Source organism: Pleurodeles waltl, chromosome 3_1, assembly GCF_031143425.1.
Source record: "Pleurodeles waltl isolate 20211129_DDA chromosome 3_1, aPleWal1.hap1.20221129, whole genome shotgun sequence".
Taxonomy (NCBI): Eukaryota; Metazoa; Chordata; class Amphibia; order Caudata; family Salamandridae; genus Pleurodeles; species Pleurodeles waltl.
This window is the reverse complement of record NC_090440.1, coordinates 927,591,964-927,613,435: the sequence shown is the minus strand read 5'-3', so window position 1 is coordinate 927,613,435 and position 21,472 is coordinate 927,591,964. Positions and strand designations below refer to the sequence as shown.

At 45.0% G+C, this 21,472-nt stretch overlaps 1 protein-coding gene across 1 annotated transcript in view; it reads right to left on the bottom strand.

Annotated features, from left to right (window-relative positions):
* Positions 1–3,279: 3,279 nt before the first annotated feature.
* The window catches only part of RHCE (Rh blood group CcEe antigens), a 194,833-nt gene continuing 176,640 nt past the window's right edge, over positions 3,280–21,472 (bottom strand). Inside the window, exon 10 of the mRNA XM_069223925.1 lies at positions 3,280–4,524. Coding sequence (XP_069080026.1) covers positions 4,498–4,524 — 27 coding nt within the window. The 3' untranslated portion in view covers positions 3,280–4,497. The remainder of the gene's footprint in view (positions 4,525–21,472) is intronic.

The window sequence follows — 21,472 nt, the reverse complement described above, 5'->3', positions numbered from 1 at the left end:
GGAGCACCAATAATGATTGTTGGCCTGGGTGCAGGAGGTGCTAAAGACTGTGACGAATGGTATGTGACAAGGTGTTTGAGTGTCTTGAAAGAACGTGCTGATTGAGGGAAGAAGCGCAGGTAAGGTGGCCTCTACTGTTGCACGTATCACACACATACACCAGCAATGTTGTGACTGTCTATGTAGGCTAGTGTTTTAGAGCAACAGTTTAGCCAATAGCAGAGATGGCATCTTGATGGATGACTGCTGCTGACGTCACTCTGGTTATAGAAGACAGCTCTGACATAGGATAAGAGACTGAGACAGCAGATACCGAGACAGCATCTGAAGGATAGGACAATGGCGCAGACTCTGGGAGTGATTTTACAGTTGGAGGAGTCCCATTGGATAACTCCTTCCAGTAAATTGTGAGGGAGGTGATGAGGGCAGTCCTGTTGTCCCTTCGCAAGCATAGTCTGTGCAACAGGGCAATAGTGGGTTAGCCCAACCCAGAGAGCAGGTGAATGTGGGGGCAAGCACTGAAAGGGTGCTCTCTTGGGAGCTCCCCAATTTAGTTCAGCCCCGAATTCCAGTGCCCAAATTGTATTGTGGAGACATCAAAATTATCTATCACCAAACAAACTGGTTTTGTAAGGCAGCACCTGTGTTTTTGGTCCTGGGTTCGGCGGCTATATAGGGAAACATACTAAACCCAAACATTTCTGGAAACTTGACATCCGGGGAGTCCACAGAGGTGTGACTTGTGTGGATTCCCCAAAGTTTTCTTACCCAGAATACCCTGCAAAGTTGAAATGTTGAATAAAAACTCTATTTTTCTTGCATTTCTGTCACACAAACTACAGGAATATGCTGCGATCCACAAAATTCCTACCACCCAGTGATTCCTCACCTGTCCTGATAAAACACTACCCCACTTGAGTGCCTATACCTAGTGCCTGCATAAGGAATGGATCATCCCAGGGTCAACAGTTGCCTCATGTAAGTACCAACATTGACCTCTTGTGTGATCTATTCCTGTCTGGGGCACTAGGCCTACCCCCACAAGTGAGGTGCCATTTTTATCAGGAGACTTGGGGGAATGCTGGTTGGATGGAAATTTGTGGCTCCTCTCAAATGCCAGAACTTTCTGTCACCGAAATGTGAGGAAAAGGTGTTTTTTTGGGGTTTGCAAAAGATTCTGGGAAACAGAACCTGATCAGAGCCCCACAAGTCACCCCATCTTGGATTCCCCTAGGTGTCTAGTTTTCAAAACTGTGCAGGTTTGCTAGGTTTCCCTAGGTACCTGCTGAGCTAGAGGCCAAAATCCACAGCTAGGCACTCTGCAAAAACCAGCTCTGTTTTCTTTGTCAAAATGTGATGTGTCTATGTTATGTTATGGGGCATTTCCTGTCGCGGCACTAGGCCTACCCCCACAAGTGAGGTATCATTTTTATCGGGAGACTTGGGGGAACGCTGGGTGGAAGGAAATTTGTGGCTCCTCTCAGATTCCAGAACTTTCTGTCACCGAAATATGCGAAAAACTTGTTTTTTGGGCCACATTTTGAGGTTTGCAAAGGATTCTGGGTAACAGAACCTGATCAGAGCCCCACAAGTCAGCCCATCCTGGATTCCCCTAGGTGTCTAGTTTAAAAAAATGTGCAGGTTATGTAGGTTTCCCTAGGTGCAGGCTGAGCTAGAGGCCAATATCTACAGCTAGGCACTTTGCAAAAAACACATCAGATTTCAATGTAAAAATGTGATGTGTCCATGTTGTCTTTCCTGTTGCGTGCGTTAGGCCTACCCAGAAAAGTGAGGTACCATTTTTATCGGGAGACTTGGGGGAACACAGAATAGCACAACAAGTGTTATTGCCCCTTGTCTTTCTCTACATTTTTTCTTTCCAAATTTAAGCCAGTGTGTAAAAAAGACGTCTATTTGAGAAATGGCCTGTAATTCACATGCTAGATGGGGCACCCCGGAATTCAGAGATGGGCAAATAACCACTGCGGCTCAATACCTTATCTTATGCCCATTTTGGAAAAACAAAGGTTTTCTTGATACCTATTTTTCACTCTTCATATTTCAGCAAATGAATTGCTGTATACCCGGTATAGAATGAAAACCCATTGCAAGGTGCAGCTCATTTATTGGCTCTGGGTACCTAGGGATCTTGATGAACCTACAAGCCATATGTATCCCTGCAACCAGAAGAGTCCAGCACACGTAACAGTATATTGCTTTAAAAAATCTGACATTGCAGGAAAAAGTTACAGAGTAAAACGCTGAGAGAAATGGCTGTTTATTTAGCTCAATTTCAATATTTTTTTTTCTGCTGTTATTTTCTGTAGGAAAACCTTGTAGGATCTACACAAATGACCCCTTGCTGAATTCGGAATTTTGTCTACTTTTTAGAAATGCTTAGCTTTCCAGGATCCAGTATTGGTTTCCCACCCATTCCTGTCACTAACTGGAAGGAGGCTGAAAGCACCAAAAATAGTAAAAATGGGGTATGTCCCAGTAAAATGCCAAAATTGTGTTTAAAAATGTGGTTTTCTGATTCAAGTCTACCTGTTCCTGAAAGCTGGTAAGATGGTGATTTTACCATCACAAACTTTTTTTTTTATGCCATTTTCAGGGAAAAAAACACAAGCCTTCTTCGGCAGCCCTTTTCCCAATTTTTTTGAAAAAAACAAAATTTTATGTGTATTTTGGCTAATTTCTTGATCTTCTCCAGGGGAGCCCAGAAACTCTGGGTACCTTTAGAATCCCTAGGATGTTGGAAAAAAAGGACGCAAATTTGGCGCGGATAGCTTATGTGGACAAAGAGTTATGAAGGCCTAAGCGCAAACTACCCCAAATAGCCAAAAAAGAAGGGCTCAGCACTGGGGGGGAAAAGGCCCAGCAGCTAAGAGGTTAAACAATATGCTCCTTTATGGATACTTTGCCGTGGGAAGTTAAAAGTCAACATATTATTTATTTATTTTTGTGATTTATTTTTATAGCGCAGACAAGGCCCCGAGGCTTCAGAGCCCTCAAAGGTTCAGCATAAGTATTGTTGCAGATCTTACTATAACCCAGGTATGCCATTGTCATTTGTCTGTGGTGCTCTCTGAACCTTGCTAACGCTCTGAGTTCTGTAACAATATTTCTAAAAAACATAAGCTTTAACAATTTGCAGTTTCAAATCGTATGTATATTACATTACAACAGCCTATGCATAAACATTTGATACAATTAAGCACAATAGTTCTGCAGTCAACAATATGAAACTACAACGTTTACTGAAACTTTTTTTTTTTTCGCAATAATTTAGATTTTTTTTTTACCACCAGAAGAGTTTTAAATGCATTCACTAGCACCACCATTAAGAGACTGGAGGATTGGCTACAGCACGAGTGTCGAACACAGGTCCATGAGCACCAGTGCAGGCCAGAGTTTAAGGAAACCGCTAACAATGTCAACGATTTAGATGTACTTTTTTGTGTACATGTATCTCCCAGGGGCACCCTGAATGCCTCAGGGCTCTGAGAAAACTGTAAGGATTAATAGCCTTGTGTTTCATCACTATGCCTGACACATACATGTTGGAGCTGATTCTAATTAATTGAGTGAAGACATACTGGCACAATCCAGCGCCTATATCGTCCTATCAGACATATCACTGTGCTAAATGGCTTTCGTAGTTTCTTAGTCATACGCCAGACAGTTCCACCTCTGTGCTAGGGATTATTCACAGAACAGGAACATAGGAGTGCACGTTCCTATTGCTTCTTCCTTTAAAACCCACCAAATTTGTGTCCATTTGTAGTCGAAATGCCTACCCCTGCCTATTTTTCGGTGTATGTTTTTATGTACATACATATCTTCCAATTCAGGATCCACACAACAGAGGAAAGTTACTCGCCTCTGGTGGGCTTTTCACTTGTATATTTGTACAGATAATATGGGTGCAGACGCTATTTTCTGCAACACCAGTGTTTCACTTGCAAGTACATTAATGAATATGACTGATAAAGAATAAAAGCATGAAAACTATGTAAATATGAATTGTTAACTGCCAAGAACACCCCTCCCAATAAACATACTATATTTTTTTAGACTGACATTTAGATCTACATTCAATTGAAAGTATAGTAACGGACCCAAGAATAGGACAATTCAAGGTTTTGAATATGATGTTGACTATTGACATTTTCTTTTTATATTTTCAGATCCTCACTGTCCAAACAGTACAATTTGTTATGTTGCGAACGCATTTCATGAATGATTGGTAAAAGCAAACGTGGATTGTAAAATAACTGTATATTATTAGAAGGATAGATCAACAAACAGAGGCATTAGGTGTACAGTTCGACTTTGGAACATTACGAAGTAGGGCATGTCAGTTATCTCACGAGGCTGGCCAATGTACTTGATCGTTAAAAATGTCATCTTCTTCTGAGCACGGTCATGCAAGTCCATTAAGAAGAAACTGGTTCCACGTGATTCTTCTTTTATTGCTTGGTCTTCTTTCTTTGTTCACAATTTACTAGCTAAATGTGGAAACTGGAGAGAGACAAGTATAACTTATTATTGGCTAAATACATATACTAAACATGAAAATGTACTGAGCAGTTTATTCATTATTGTTAAACTGTGACACAATTGAACCCTTAAAGGGAAATAAACTATCATATAACAAGTGCACAGGGGCGGCTCCTCCATTAGGGTGGAGGAGCGCCACCCCCCCCCCCATCAGCAGTAGAAGATGCAAGCCTTCATGGTGAAAGGAGTGGGGCCGTGGAGGTACTCCCCTCAGAGCACATGTGTGTTTGGCCGGCCATCTCGGGCCAGCCAAACACACATGCACAGTAGGCTCTCTCCAGCCCGGCACAGTGTTGGGCTGGAGAGAGCCTGCACAGACTCCCAGCCAATCCTGACACTGCTCTGAACAACGTCTGTATTGGCCGCAAGGCAGGCTGGGAGCCTGCGCCTGCCTGCAGTGAGATGGAGGTTAGGAGGGACGAGGTGCGGCGAGGAGCGAGGCAAGTTTTTATTTTATTATTATTTTTTAATTAATTTTTAGACGTGCTCCTGCCCCAGCACCTCCCTGCGTGCCACACCCGCCCTCCTCCTTATTAGTGAAGCAAGCCGCGACTGCACATACATTTAGAAACGTAGCCCCTCATTAGGTCGTAGCCTACCAGACAGTGCAGCTGTCTGGTTTGCTAAAGACATCTTTGGGGCATTGAGAGAGCTGACCAAGAAATGCATTCTGCCCGTTGCTTGCCATTGGCTTTGTGGTTTGTAACTCATTTATTGCTTTCCATTTACTGATTTTATTTGTTATTTACATCATTCTTCTGAGTGCTTGCTTTCTGTAAACAGGCCTGTAAACCTTGTTCTTATCTATATTACATTTGCTGTGCATTCAAAGACCAAGGTCACATGTCAGGTTCTGTCTTCCAAGAGCACTTGTTTACTTTTCTTTCTCTAACTTCAAAGTGAGAGGATTTATGTGACAATCTTGCTGAATACTGGGGGTAGGAAAGAGTTTATTTTCTAGGACACAACATTTAAATAAGTATTGCAGACAATATCAGAATTGGAAAGCAAATTTTTTGTTATTTCTGAAGTGTGTTGGAAACAAATACTTTAATGTGATCAAAACAAATCATTACGCTAGGTGATGCAATTTCCACACATTTCCGTCTGTGCACTGTATAGTTTTATTAATAAAACTGTATGTCTGAGCAAATGTTATGGTCATTTCAATTAAAGTGTGTTGTCTGTAATGGCAATGTGCTGTCAACCATGAATACTCCACTATACACCACTGCACTCTACGCTGCTCCACTCCACGCCACTACACTCTACTCTGTATCACTCCACTTTACACCCCTACACTGCACTCTGCACTACTCCCCTCTACACTACTGCACTCTACCTCTCTACTCTACCCTGTACCATTCTACTCTATGCCCATGCACTCTTCCCCACTCTACTCTACACCACTGCACTCTGCCACTGCACTATACACCACCCCAGTCTAGGCCACACCAATCTACTTTGCACACCTCCACTCTATGCTACTGCACCCTACGCCTTTGCACTCTATGCCAATACAGTCTACCTCAATGCACTTTACTTTGTAACACTTAACCCTATGGCCCTGCACTCTATGCCAATCCACTGTACGTCATTCTAATCTATTCTGCACAACTGTGTTCCATGCCACTGCACTCTACACTACTTTACTCTACCCCATTACCCTCTATGCCACTCTATGCAACTGCACTCTACCCTGCACCATTCCACTTTATGCCACTTCACTCTACTCTGAAACAATCTACACTATGCCACTGCACTCTACTCTGCGGCACTCCACTCTGTCACTGCACTCTACGCCACTCTACTCTTAATCATTGCACTATACGCTAACGCACTCTGTACATTTGCCCTCTATGTCACTGCACTATAGGCCACTGCACTATACTCTGCATCATTGTACTCTACGCCACTGCTCTCTATGTCACTCTACCCCACTCTACACCACTGCACTTTGGCACTACTCTGCAACAGTGCACTCTCCGCCACTGAACTCTTTGCCACTCTACTCTGCACTACTCCACTCTATGCTACTCCATTCTACACCACTGCATTCTATGCCACTGCATTCTATGGCACTCTACTGTACTCTGCACCACTTTGTGCTACTGAACTCTGCACCACTCTATGCCACTGCACTCTATGCAACTGCACTATACAGCACTATACTCAACTCTGCACCACTCTATGCCACACTTCTCTGCACCACTCTAAGCCATCTAACTCTACTTATGCCACTGCACTCTATGCCACTTGACTGTACTCTGCGCCTCTGCATCACTCAACTTTAAACCACTCCACTCAGCACCACTCTGTGCCACTTCACTCTATGCCACTCTGCTCCACTCTGCGCAGCTGCACTCTCCACCACTGCACTCTACTATGCACCACTCTAATCTATGCCACTGCATTCTAAGATGCAGCATTTTACGTCGCTGAATTCAATGCCACTGCACTCTACGCCTCTATACTCTCCAACACTCTACTTCAATGCACTCTACACCAGTCCACTATAATCTATGCTACTTCAGAGTATGCCACTCTACACAACTCTATACTATGCCACTCAATACACAACACTCTGCCACTCCACTCTACAACACTCTTCTCCACTCTTCGCCATTCCACTGTAAGAAACTACACACCACTCTCCTCTATGTCACTAGCGTTTAGCCATGTTGAACTGCATCAGTACTAGTGTACAACATGGTTAAAACACATTGGTAAAGCCAATAGCTCTTGCATGGGCGGGACCTATTGGCTTTGCCGATGTTTGTTTATAGTATGGCGGTCATCCACCAGCTTACCAGGTGAACGGAAGGATGTAGTCTTCTGATCTAGCAGAAGACTGATGCCCATAGTTGGAGATCTTTACCATACAAGCGGGCAATTATGTGCCATTTGCAGAACCGTTGCTGTGGCAGCTCTGATGAAAGCACTGAAGTTTTGCTAAGCAGGCACCATGTTTAATGTGACCACTCAGCAAAGTATTTTTTTGTTTTTCAGAAACAGACTCCAAAGTTAGTAGTTTGTAATTGAAAAATAAAATATAAATATTCCCAACATGCTCTGAGCTTTCTCCCAGCATGTCGGAGGTCATTGCTTGGATTTCCTGTTTAGTGCTGCCAGGATTTTCCTCCTGGCAGTCACGAACAGGAAAAGTGTATGTCAGAATGTCTGCCCTAAATAGGGTGAACAGTCTGAGGTGTACTGACCAATGCCCAATGTCAGATGGGCTGCCGGTCAAATGGTTCTGCCGGTGAGCCTAGCGTATGCACTGCAGATGGAAATATGGCCCATTTTGACTCTAAATATAATGAAAAAATTACATGTTTTGCAGCCCGGACACCCACTACGTTTTACAGACTATCCAGTCCACCAAACTATACATGAGGTCCTTGGACTTTCTATACAAATTGTCTATTACTGTTGTGAAAACCCATCCTCTCATTATCTCATGCCATGAACATATATCCTTTTTTCATCTCCATCTCTACAACATGTTTATTGTTGCCCCTGACATACGCCTCAAAAGATATCAGGTAGATGTTATCCAATCAGACCAAATGAAGAGGACAGCAGTCTGTTTCAAACTTAATCTGACCGAAACTTAGTGTACCCCCTCAACAGACTCAAACGCTAACCCTGAATATAGTGTTGGGTTAATAACAATAACACATTAATACCAAGATGTGGCCTATGCGGATAGGAGAACGAACTTTAACAAAAGTAGATTCCTTCTTGTATCTGGGGCTAGAATTTGATGGAGCATGTAGTTGGTGTCCCTGCTTAAAAAACAGGGTTTTACACATAGTGCGTACAGTGGGTATTACCCACTCCCTGGCCACCAATATAGGGTGGACGCCAGTTGCCCCCATATTGGAGGTTTATAAGAGAAAATGTCTGCCAGCTGTGACCTATGGCATGGGGTTGTGGGGGTATAAAGATGTTGGGAACCTTCAGGTAGAGGAAAATCGATTCTGTCGCCGGTTGTTGGGTGTCCTGCCCTCTACTCCCCATTTTTCTGTCCACCAGGAATTGGGTCTTGAATACTTACAGGATAGAAATAGCGTTGCCCCGTTGGAGCTGTGGTGTGCAATTTGGCTTTATAAAGAAGCTGCCCTCAACAGCTGATAATTCAGGATTGCCTTCTTAGTGATCCCACTTGTTCAATCCCATGGCTGAAATGCATCAAAGTACTTCTGAATGAAGTGGGTTGCCCACATTTGTTTGAAAATCCGCATTTGATTACCAAAAAAGACATAACTTGGATATGTGACCGCTGCCTTGAGTTTAGGCGGGTGACTTGTGAATCAAATGAAGTGGTCAAGGTAACTGTCAAAGATCACTGTATGGTACAAATGTGCCCAGGCCCAGCCCCTTATTTATTGTTTGTACATAATGTGTATGAGAGATTGCTTTTAACCCGCTTCAGACTAGGGTCCCTTCAATGGTTACTGTCCTTTCCTCAAAGACAGTCCTCCAGCACTATCTGTATCTGCCCCTGTGATGAGCACTCCCCACAAGCACTGCTACATTTTATGTTCTTCTGTAAATACTGTGCGCCTCTAAGAAAATTGCACCTGGTACCTCTGTTACGAAATTATAGCTTTACCAATTGCAGGGCTGCTTTGCTTTTTCTTCGCCAGTTAAATGATTAGGAGGTTTGTAGCTCCGTGGAACATTTTTTTAAAGGAGCGGTGGTCTAGTGTAAAAGGATGCTGTTTTAAAACAGTCGGGATTATTTGTTCGTAGGCGAGGACCTGTAATTGTTTTTAATATTTTATATGTTTTTACATTTCATGTGATAGGTGTTTCTTTGAATTGCACATAGGGGAGGACCTGTAAGTGTTATTTATATTTTTTATGCCTCTTTATCTTGCGTGAATTTTAGTATCTTGAACTTATGTATGGTCTCGTTGATTTGCCTGTATGTTTTTACTAGTATGCCTTTTGTGGCTATTATTATATCCGAATAAAGATTTTACTTACTACTGCAATAACATGCAATGGAATTATGTTGCCCTCTCCCTGTCTACCAGGGCTAAGTCCCTGGGATGGTAGATCACTCCCTGGCTTTTAATTAAAAATGATATGGAAAGTGGAAAGGAAATTCAGGAGTCATGGCAGCACATAAGTCTCCTATGAAGAATGAAGTCCTTTCTCCCAACCCACACCCCAAAGTACAAGCTTTTGTACTCCTGGACAGTGACAGAGGTTGCATTCAGGTCTTCTAGACTCCACCCGTGATTGTGTCCTTACTGCAGCCACTTGGCTTTGTCTCCCAGCATGCATCAACTCAATTTACTTTGCATAATTTACAAGATAGTCCTACATAATGTACTTTAAAGGCATATTGTGACACAGAAGCTCTGTAACCAAATAAATGGAATATGCCACAGGCAGAGTCCCTTCAAGATCCTGACTCCTGACATGACTTTCATTTTTATTTTTATGTTTGGTAAGGGTCACTATATTTCTTGTACATCATGGTTAAAGGTCAAACTATACCACCTTTCCACTCCCTCTTTAATAGATGGGCCATATTTACCAATCTGTCACAGCACAGTGCAGCAGCGAAATATACTGAGCTGGCGAGAAGGAGAGAGCAGAAGAGTGCAATATGTACAGAAATATGGCACTCTCCTCTCTTTACTGTGCACGGCACAGAAATCTCCTGCTGTGCACCACGCACACACTTTTAAGCCATAGTGCAAGGGTATCTGCGTGACTCTAACATAGGTTTTGTACTGGAAAGTAAGCCTTCCAGGACAAAATACTATGCCTGGACACACTTTAAAGCTTTTACCATTTTGTATGTGTGCTGTACTGTGCAGCATGCATACAAAGCCGGAAGAGAAAGGAGAAATAAAAGTATTTCTCTGTGGTAGTGCCTGGTTGGAATGGATGTGATTTTGTGATACACAGCCCTTTTGCGTGTTTCCTTTTTTTAAAACTAAATAAGGATTTCCGTAAAAAACCTTGGGTAGTTGCATGGGATTGTCCCTACATGCTCAAGGAACACCCACTTGGCGCTAAGTAATGTAAAGCAGTGCTATGCACTGCTTTGCATTACTTTTAAGTGATTTAACTTGTTTTGCGCTGGAAAGTAAATAAGTACAAATAGATTTTACATACTTTGGTGATCAAATGGCTCGAAATCATAGTAAATATACCCCTTAATTTTTTATTTCTCTGGAAAAAGAGCTTACCCACTTGCAGATATGTTGAATACATGTGGAATCTAGACTGTTGACAGGTCCCAAAATATCCAACTTTGAATTTTGTTTCAAACTGATATTTTAAACATTTTAATCTGTCATTTTGAGCATCTTAAATTTCAGGTTAACCCACCAGACGTTTCACCTCTGCCATGGCCGGTCCGGAGCCCAGCTGCAAAAGGAGGAGGGTTATGTGTGGGGTTAGCTAACCCACAATGTTAAGAACGTATTAGCTACATAAATGTCAACCAAAAGACATCACAGCCTTGGGGAGAGATGAATCTCCTTCACAGAGCAACCTTTGACCCTGCTTCCGCAAGCAGGTCGCTCCCCACTCCGCGCCACCTCCACTCCTTTTTTCTCCCTTTCCCCGCTGCTGTGTCCCCTGCGGCCTCTCCCACCTCCCCCCATTTTAGATTGCCTTTTTTTCCTTGCCTTTTCCCCGCCGCTGCATCCCCTGCGGCCCCACCCCCCCAGCCTTCGCATTCGACTAGCCTTCCCGCCTCCCAGCTGCCACTCCCACCCTCCACTCCTCTTATGGCAGGCGTGGCCACGCAGCTGGCGCGCCGAAGGTGTGTCGAAGGCAAGCCTGTCTGCGCCCGTCCACGCCTGGACCGCGCACAGCGCCAGAACCCCTGGCCCTGGCAACAGCCACCCCGTCAACATTCGCTAAAACGCCGACACCCTCCGCGCACTCAACACCAGCCGAGACACCACCTGCTTCCAGGCCTCGCCAAACAGCACGCACGGACCCTTCTCCTGCCACAACTGCTGCTTCACCTGCAACAGAGCCCACAAACCTCCCAGGATCAAGACCAACCACCTCCGTTGCATACTCCTCAACACCCGCTCAGCACGCAAGCACACCATTGAAGTCTGGGACCTGCTCGACTCCACCTCCCCCGACGTGGCCTTTCTAACCGAAACTTGGTGGAACGAGTCCTCAGCACCCGACATCGCCATAGCCATCCCGAACGGATACAAAGTCGCTCGCCGAGACCGCACCAACAGAACCGGAGGAGGCATAGCCATCGTCTAAAAAGCCACCCTCAAAGTCAAAATCACCCTGGACGACTCCTTCAGCACTGCCAAAGTCCTTCACTTCCTAGTCCGCACCAACCCCAACACCACGCTCAGAGGAACACTCATCTATACACCCCCAGGACCCAGGGCACCTTTCAGCATTGCCATCGCCGACCTGGCCAGCACCCACGCACTCACCTCCACGGATTACATCCTTCCCCGGGGACCTGAACTTTCACCTCGAAAACAACAATGACACCTACACCACCACCCTGACTGAAAACCTCACCAACCTCGGCTTCACACAGCTCGTCAACACACCCACCCACACAGCCGGGCACACCCTTGACCCCATCTTCTCCACAAGCAACCACGTCACCTTCAACCATACCACCGAACTCTACTGGACCGACCACCACTGCATCCACTTCACCTTAAAGAAACAGACAGAACTCCACCTCACCGAACAACCACCATGCCACCGATGGGGCAAAGTCACTGAACTTCAACTAACCAACGCCCTAGCCCAGAAACCGCCCGTCAACCCCACCGACCCTGACATCGCGGCACACAACCTCAAGCTACGGATCACCAACTGCGCTGACCGCCTTGCTCCACTCAGAAAAGCCTCCAACAACCACATCAACAAAAAAGCCACCTGGTTCACCGATGACGTCCAAGCCTCTAAACGCACTGCCGAAAACTCAAGCAAATATGGCTACTCTAACGCACTCCAGACAACCACACGCACTCAAGGATCCCACACGCAAACACCACCAACTCATCAGCCTAGCAAAAAGATCCTCCTTCAAAACCCGCCTAGAAAACAACACCCACGACTGCAAAGAACTTTTCAGCATCGTAAAAGAACTCTCCAACCCAAACGCCACCGTCAATGACATCACCCCCTCCCAAGAACTATGCGACGCCCTAGCAACCACCTTCCACCAAAAAATCACAGACATCCACGACAGCTTCAACTCCCCTCACACTCCGGACGCGCCTACCCCACCCACCACGAACTCCACCCGATCCAGCCAACTGACTTCCTGGACCAACATCAGCAACGACGAAACCCGCAAGACCATGAACTCCATCCACTCCGGATCACCATCAGACCCCTGCCCACACCACATCTTCAACAAAGAAGACACGGCCATCACACCACATCTACGGAAAGCCATCAACATCTCCTTCAAAACTGCAAGATTCCCGGACAGCTGGAAACACGCCGAAATCAAGGCCCTTCTCAAGAAACCAAAGGCAGACCCCAAGGACCTGAAAAACTTCCGGCCCATCTCTCTGCTCCCTTTCCCGGCGAAGGTCATCGAGAAAATCATCAACACTCAGCTCACTCGGTACCTCAAAGATAACAACATCCTCGACCCCTCCCAGTCCGGCTTCAGATGCAACCACAGCACCGAAACCGCCCTCCTCGCTACCACAGATGACATCAGAAGCCACCTCGACAATGGAGAAATATCAGCTCTCATCCTCCTAGACCTATCAGCCGCCTTTGATACGTATGTCACCACACCCTAAAATCCCGCCTCCACGCATCAGGAAACCAGGACCAGGCCCTCGAATGGACAGCATCCTTCCTCGCCGGCAGAACCCAAAGAGTCTGCCTCCCCCTGTACCAATCCAAAGCCTTCAACATCATCTGCGGCGTACCCCAGGGCTCATCCCTCGGCCCGACGCTGTTCAACATCCACATGGCCCCCCTCGCACAAGTGGCCCGTCAGCACAACCTCAACATTATCTCCTGTACCGACGACACCCAACTCATCCTCTCCCTCACCAAGGACCCGCACACCGCCAAAACCAACCTCCACGAGGGACTAAAAGCCATCGCCGACTGGATGAGAGACAGCCGGCTAAAACTGAACTCGGACAAAACAGAGGTCCTCATCCTTGGGCACACCCCCTCCACCTGGGACAACTCATGGTGGCCGTCCACGCTGGGTCCCCCAACCAACACCCACCGACAGCGCACAAAACTTCAGCTTCACTCTCGACTCCTCACTCTCCATGTCAAAGCAGGTCAGCGCCATCTCCTCCTCCTGCTACAACTCCCTCCGCATGCTTCGCAGAGTTTACAAATGGATCCCAACAGAAACAAGAAAAACAGTAACCCAGGCCCTCGTCAGCAGCAGACTCGACTATGGCAACGCCCTCTACGCTGTTATCTCATCCAAACTCCTCCAATGCCTCCAATGCATCCAAAACGCCTCCGCCCGACTCATCCTCAACATCCCTCGCCACTGCCACATCACCCCCCACCTAAGAGACCTTCACAGGCGCCCCGTCAACAAGAGGATCACCTTCAAGCTCGTCACCCACGCACACAAGGCACTCCACAACACCGGACCATCATACTTGAACAACAGACTCAATTTCTACACCCCCACCCGGCATCTCCGCTCCGCTAACCTCGCCCTCGCCTCCATCCCCCACATCCGACGCAAATCCTCCGGCGGCAGATCATTCTCGTACCTCGCCGCCAAGACCTGGAACACCCTCCCGCCGGATCTACAACAGACCCAGGACCTTCTTTCCTTCAGAAAACTACTCAAGACTTGGCTCTTCAAGCAGTAGCAGCACCCTCCCCCTTTCCTCCCCCAGCGCCTTGAAACCCTCACGGGTATGTAGCGCGCTTTACAAATTGATTGATTGATTGATTGACAGAGAGCTATGATGCCTCGTGGTGAAAGACAGAGATCACTGGAAGCCACAAAGCTGATCCACTTGCTTTTAACCAAGATCATCACCATAGGGACATGGAACATGAGGGCCATGGAGGAGACAGGCAAGACAGCTCAAGTGGCATCAGCGATGAAAGAATACAACATTTGTCCTGTTTGGCATTGGAGAGACCAGATGGACATAGACTGGACAGAAAAGGTGGGCTCCAGGAGGAATGCTACTTTATTGTGGACACAAGGAAGAGAATGCCCTACATACTCAGAGAGTTGCACTGATGCTAATGCCAGCAGCCAACAGAGCTCTGATTGGATAGGAAGCCCATGGTCACAGATTCAACACAGCGTTCTTCTGCATAAAGAAAAAGCATCAAAATGACAGCAAAGAAGAGGAAAAAGAACAGTTTTACAACAGACTCGAGTCCATCACGGAGAAATTCCTTGAGAGAGACATCACCACACCGATGGGGGACCTCAATGCCAAGATTGGAAGCACAACATTGGGTACAAAGAAGTCATGGGCAACCATGGCCTTGGCGACATGAATGACAATGGTGAAAGATTTGCATATCTCTGTGCTCTGAACAGCCTGGTTATAGGTAGTTGTGCATTTCCACACAAAAGAATACACAAGACAACATGGGTGTAACCAGACCATTCCACATAGAATCACATCAACCATGTCTGCATTGCCAAGAAGTTCCAGAGGTCCCTTGTGCTAATGCTCTTTGTACCCATGCTCTCTGCGCAAGGTATATAAGTGGTCTTTCTTTGCCTGCACGTGAGCTGTTGCTAAGTGTTGTTCATTCTTGAGCTCATAAGTGGGATCACTGTTATTGCATGCATGATTTGTATTTGTTAAGGTGTTAATTCTTTTGTACTGCATTCCATGTTTGTGGTCACTACCAATGGGTTTTTATACAACTGTCTCAGCAGTAGGTTGAGGCACTCCTGGGAGTGAGAGGCTACAAACAAGGACTCCTTTGCATAAATAAATGTCACCAGCTTTTCTACTTTCCTGCATAGACTACTTTCTTCATATTTGGCAAAAAGGATGTTTTACAATTGTTGGAGCCCATTGTTCACCTTTTTATGATATTTTGCAACAGCAGCTCTGAGGACGCCCTTTGTGCACACATTAAACTTGGGAGCATTATTAGATCTTTGCTCAGGTTTCAGTGGCCCTTGTTATTTGTCCCTGCTGAAAATGGATCAATGTGTTTTGGAGCCCTGTGTTCATTTTGTGGCTCATTCCTGCACTTCATCTGGTCTACTAATGGGGCAGTACAACTTCTGTGTATGTGGCAGCATTGTGTTAAAACCGCAACCTTCCAGCACTTCTTCTGAGGTACAGCTTTACCGTGATGGTGTTTTATATGCCACAAGGTGTTTGGATGTGCTGACTTTTGTAGCGCTACTGTTGCGCCGTTAAGCTCCTTGTACATCAGGAGAGGCTGTGCTGTCTGGTGGCAGTTCGGCGGCAGTGCTTAACTACAGTGGAAGATTCCTGTACCTGGGCAGAGGCTGCACTGTCCTGTGTTGGTTCGGCAGTTGTACAGCTCATCTGCGGCTGTCTTGCAGAGACTCCTGGAGTGCTGCGCTTGGTGGGTTTACTTACACCTGCAACTATGGTGGAACTCAATACTGCTTACATGATCACGTTTAACCAGAGCCGACTCGTCGATTGGCTCACTTTCAGTCTGTTTCAAGCTTATTAAGCGACTGGCTCATTTTCCAGCATTCTCATTAGCTGACTGTGTTTTCATTTCTCATTAGCCATTGACTTCATGCTTTCCTCAAATCAGTTGTTTTATTGGTTACCCTAATTCTTCTCAAGTCTGAGTGTGTGTAGGATTTTTCATTTTGAAGGGGTGATTCAAGGAAAAGTTAGGAACCTTAAAGTAGTGTCTACTTGTACATATTCTAGTTATTTGAGTGTTTAACCCCTTGTACTTATTTACTATGGCATTTAGATAATATCCAGTGCAAATATCTCCATTTTTACAAAATCCAAGCAAATCCCCATTTCCTGGAAACAATGGGGTTGTATATTTGAGAACTTTGTTGTTGCTATTCATGCCATCAAGTTTGCACCACATGAAAGTAGCTCAGCTGTTTAGCCATCTTGGTCATGAAGGGCAGCAGGTGTTTGACAATATCCCCATAGTAACAGCACCTGTTGGTGATGGAGAAGGATGGAATGAGTACATGGAGGCAATTGCTTGTTTGCATAATAATTTGCTGAATAACCAAGTGACCTTTTAGAGAGATTTAATTTCTTTAAAAGGAAACAGCTAGCCTGTAGACGAGTTTATTTCTGCCTTACATTTACTTGGTTTCATATTTAATTTTGGTGTATCTCTTGACACATACTTGAGGGACCAATTTGTTTTTGTTTGCTTTTAAAAAAATATTCAGGAGTGACTGCTCAGCTCTAGGGATCATTCCTTAGATGACATTATTGATGTGGCCTAAGCTATAGAATGCTCTGTGGTTTCTAGTAAGCTCATGTCTGAACATCCTTCCACTCCACAGCTTAATGTACATTTGTGTTCTGCAGAATCTGCTTTTAATGTAATTTCCAACAGAAGTAAGTTTGACAAAAATGTGCAAAGAAAAATCAAGGTTGTTGTTTCAGTTGTGGCCCTAGGTCTCACATGAGTAATAACAGAAGCTTTTCGGCACTGGGCAAACATTGCATTTAATGTTAAAGAAATGGGCCATTTCCCAAATGTTAGCAAATAGGGGGGTAGACCAATCATTAAGAGTAGCAATGTGGATATCCCTTTGGATGTTCCCACAGATGACTGTATTTCAGGTCTATCAAATATTATTCTTAATATGCATGGGGAATAGCAAGAAAATACATCAACTGTGTCCACCTTGACTAATAAGGTTAAAGAGCCATGATGCAAGGTTTGCATTGGAAGTTACAAAAACAAAAATATGATGGCTGATTAAGGTGCCCTAATCACCATTATATCTGACGTCTGTTTCTTCTGTCATTAGGGTGGGAATGTTGCTTTAGAACAACCTGATATAGCTCCCACTGCTTTTGCAGAGCAATATATTAATCTTCCAGGTTACTTTTCAGATTCTGTGACATGAATGAGAAGAAGTGCTACTACTAAAGTTTATGTTGCTGTCAATACAGAAATCCATTGGGCTGGATTGTTCTAGCCAAGTTAGGTATTGTGCTAATTCCTGGAGCAGAAACACCCATAGTGGCTATTGACTCTTTTGTGCCCAACCTACGAACAAAGCTGCCTTTGGTGAACAATTGCTTGTTCACTGTTTTTCATTCCCTAGTAGTCACTCATCCCACACCACCTTCTAATGCTGTTAGCAATGGTACTGGAATGCATCGCACAGATTTTGTCACAACATTTCTGGAGGTGTTGAAGGATGAGATAGGGTCCATTAAAAGTTTTGAACATAAATTCAAACTTAAGGTTTGTGCTGTTCCATTTGTCCATAAGATATGGCCTGTTCCACTGAATGTGAGAAATGGCCTCATAAAGCTGTTGCAAAAGTTGGTATGTGAGAAGGGCATTTTCCCCACAGAGTCAACAGAAGGGGTCAGTCCCATTTTTATTGTTATAAAAAATATCTGGGGAGCTCAGGATGCATGTGGACCTTTGCACCCTGAACAAAAACATAGTGGTTGATTGCCACCCACTCCCTATGATTCAAGATATGTTGGCAAGAGTTGGAAAAGCCAAATGTTTCATGCTTATTGACCTGAGCTCAGCATACCACCAGATTCCTCTCACCAAGGAGTCCTATTAGCTAGCCACCTTTGTCATGCATTTCGGGGCATTTAATTTTCTACATCTTCCATTTGGCCTGGCTTCAGCTGCCATTGTGTTTCAGAGGTTTATGGATATCATAACCCAGGACTCAGGCTTTTTAGGATAATGTACTAACATTTGCAAAATCTGTGAAGAAACATATCACCATTCTTGAGAAAGTGCTGCATATCTTCTAAGAGTTGGGAGACATTCTTAGGGTTGACAAATGCAAACGTCTTGTTCAGGAGTTAGACTATTTAGGACATCACATAAGTGCTGAGGGATTCAAGCCAAAATGTTCTCTGGTTCAAGCCATTCTAGAACTTCTCCACCCAAGGATAAGGACTCACTTTCCTTGTTGCTGGGGCTTAGTGACAATTATTTGAGGTTTATTGAGGGATATGTCTTTGTAGTCCATCCCCTGCAGGCCTTGCTCAAGAAAAGTGCAAAGCATATTTGGAACACTTTGAGTGATGAAGCTTTTTCCTCTATTAAAAAGAATTATCACCTCAGCTCCAGCACTTACACCTTTTGATTCTGAGGCAAAACGTTTCCTAACTGTGGAAGCCAGTCAGGTGGGGTTAGGGGTGATTCTTTCACAGTGGGCTGGTGGTAAAGAACAGACTGTGGCATTCACCTCTTGCTGACTCAGATAGCTGGAAACCAACTATTCCACAACTGAGCGTGAGGCTCTTGCTTGCTGTTGGGTGGTGGAGAAATTCAAAACATTTTTAAGGGGCTCTGAATGTGAGATATTTACCACCCACAAACTACTCATTTATATGTTGGATGGGAGTGGTACTGGTAAGCCGTCGTCTAGACTGGTTAGACACCTCCTCAAAGATGCACAGACACAAAGTGAATACTCAGTCACCCTCAGTAACAAGTTTCAAGTCCTGCAAGAACTGAAGGACTACAGAGACCCAATAGAAAGTCAGTGGGATAAGTTCACTGAAACAGTGAGATCAACCTGACAGGAGGTTCAAGGTCCCAAAAACACCTGCCTAAAGAATGGATCTCCACCAAGACTCTCTGCAAAATCAGAAAGAGAAAAGTAAAGAAAGCTGCAGTCAACTCCAGTCGAACAAAAGCATAAAAAGTGAAAGCTTAAGGCAAATACACCAAAACCAACAAGGAAGCAAAAAGAAGCTTAAGAGTAGACAAGTGAAGATTCATCAATGGTCTTGCCACAGAAGCCCAGGAAGCAGCAAGCCATGGAAACTTGACATTACTCTATGGCATAACAAGGAAACTCTCTAGCAGATACAGCAAGCCAAAAGACAAAGCTGGAAAGACAGTCATGGGTAATGAAGGCCAACAACGAAGATGGGTGGAACACTTTGAAGAACTGCTAAATCAGCCTGTGGCACACTCTCCACCAGACATATAGGCAGCTGACAAGGACTTGGTAATCAACTGTAGCAGACCAACTAAATAAAAAATACAGTAAGCCCTCAAACATCTAAGAAATGGGAAGGCAGCAGATATTGAAACAATAGTAGATAAGCTCTACCCCATGTTTGGAAGGATCTGGGAATAGGAAATGTGCCATCAGACTGGAAGGAGGTATATCTCATCAAGATGGCCAAAAAGGTGATATGAGTAACTGCGCGAACTACAGAGGCAAAGTGTTCAACAGGGTCATCCTGTACAGAAAGAAGGAACATGTCAACACTCAGTTGCGAGACCAGCAAGCTTGCTTCTGCAAAGATAGATCCTGCACAGACCAGATTGAAACACTGCGCATCATCATTGAGCCCTTGATGGAATGGAATTCCCACCTCTGCATCAACTTCATCAACTATGAGAAGGCATTCCACAGCATGGACAGAAGACCCCTTTGGAAACTTCTCTGTACTATGGTTCTAGGTAGACTCATAAGAATCATCAGGAACTCTTACAAGGGAATGACCCACAAGATAGTCCACGGAAAACAACTCACTGAAGCCTTCCAAGTGAGGACAGGATTCTGCCAGGGTTGTTTGCTCTCACCTTTTCTCTTCCTGCTGGCCATAGACTGGATCATTAAGACATCCACAGCAAGGAGAAGAAATGGGATCCTATGGACATCTTGGACCCAGCTCGGCTACCAGGCCCTACTCTCCCATACCCATCTGCAGATGCAAGAGAAAACCAACAATGTGGCAGCCACGTCAGAACAACTTCGCCTTAACATCTAAAAGGGAAAGAATAAGCTCCTGAAGGCTCACATGGCCAGCACAACTGCAGTCACTCTTGCAGACGATGCACTGGAAGAGGTTGAGGACTTCACCTACCTAGGCAGTATCATAGACAATCAGGGCATCCCAAACACTGACGTCAAGGCAAGAACCATCAAAGCAAGGGCTGTCTTTATTCAGCTAAAGAAGATCTGGAGTTTCAAGGACCTGCCGCTGCAAACCAAGATAAGGCTTTTTAACGCCACCGTAAATTCAGTCCTTCAGTATGGAGCAGAAACTTGGAGGACAACAGTGACCACCACCAACAAAGTCCAGACCTTCATCAACACCTGTTTGAGGAAAATCCTCCACATCTGCTGACCAAACACCTTTAGCAACAACAAACTAAGGCAACAGACTTCCCAACTTCCTGCTCACGAGGAAATCATGAAAAGTCGCCTGGGCTGGATAGGTTACACCCTCTGCAAACCTGCATGAAACACCACCAGGCAAGCCCTGACCTGGATCCCTCAAGATAAACAGGAAACAAGGAAGGCCAAGAAACACCTGTGGCAAAGCACTGATGCTGACTCCAAGAACAACTGGAGTCAGATTGAAAGAAAATTCCAGGACAGAGATGGCTGGAAAGTCCTGGTAGATGACCTATACCCCACTAGGGCTAGTAGGCATAAGTAAGTGCCAGACTTTTACTGGGAAAATTTACTGGAACATGCAGATTTGGTGTGGCATACACCAACATCCCCATGTTATATCCCATTTTCAGTACAAAACGTCTAATTAGTGCTTTTTGTCACACACAATAAATTTTAAACACTACAGTGCCTGATTTCATTAGGTGTGATAAATATCGCTCCCTCCTGAGAAAACTTGTAATTAAGACCTTAGGTGATTTTTAAGAGTCGAGTGGATGCAGTACATCAGCCAAAACTGGCAGATGTCACATCCTCCCTATTTAGAGCGTACACCTACGGACACAATCTAAGTAGACC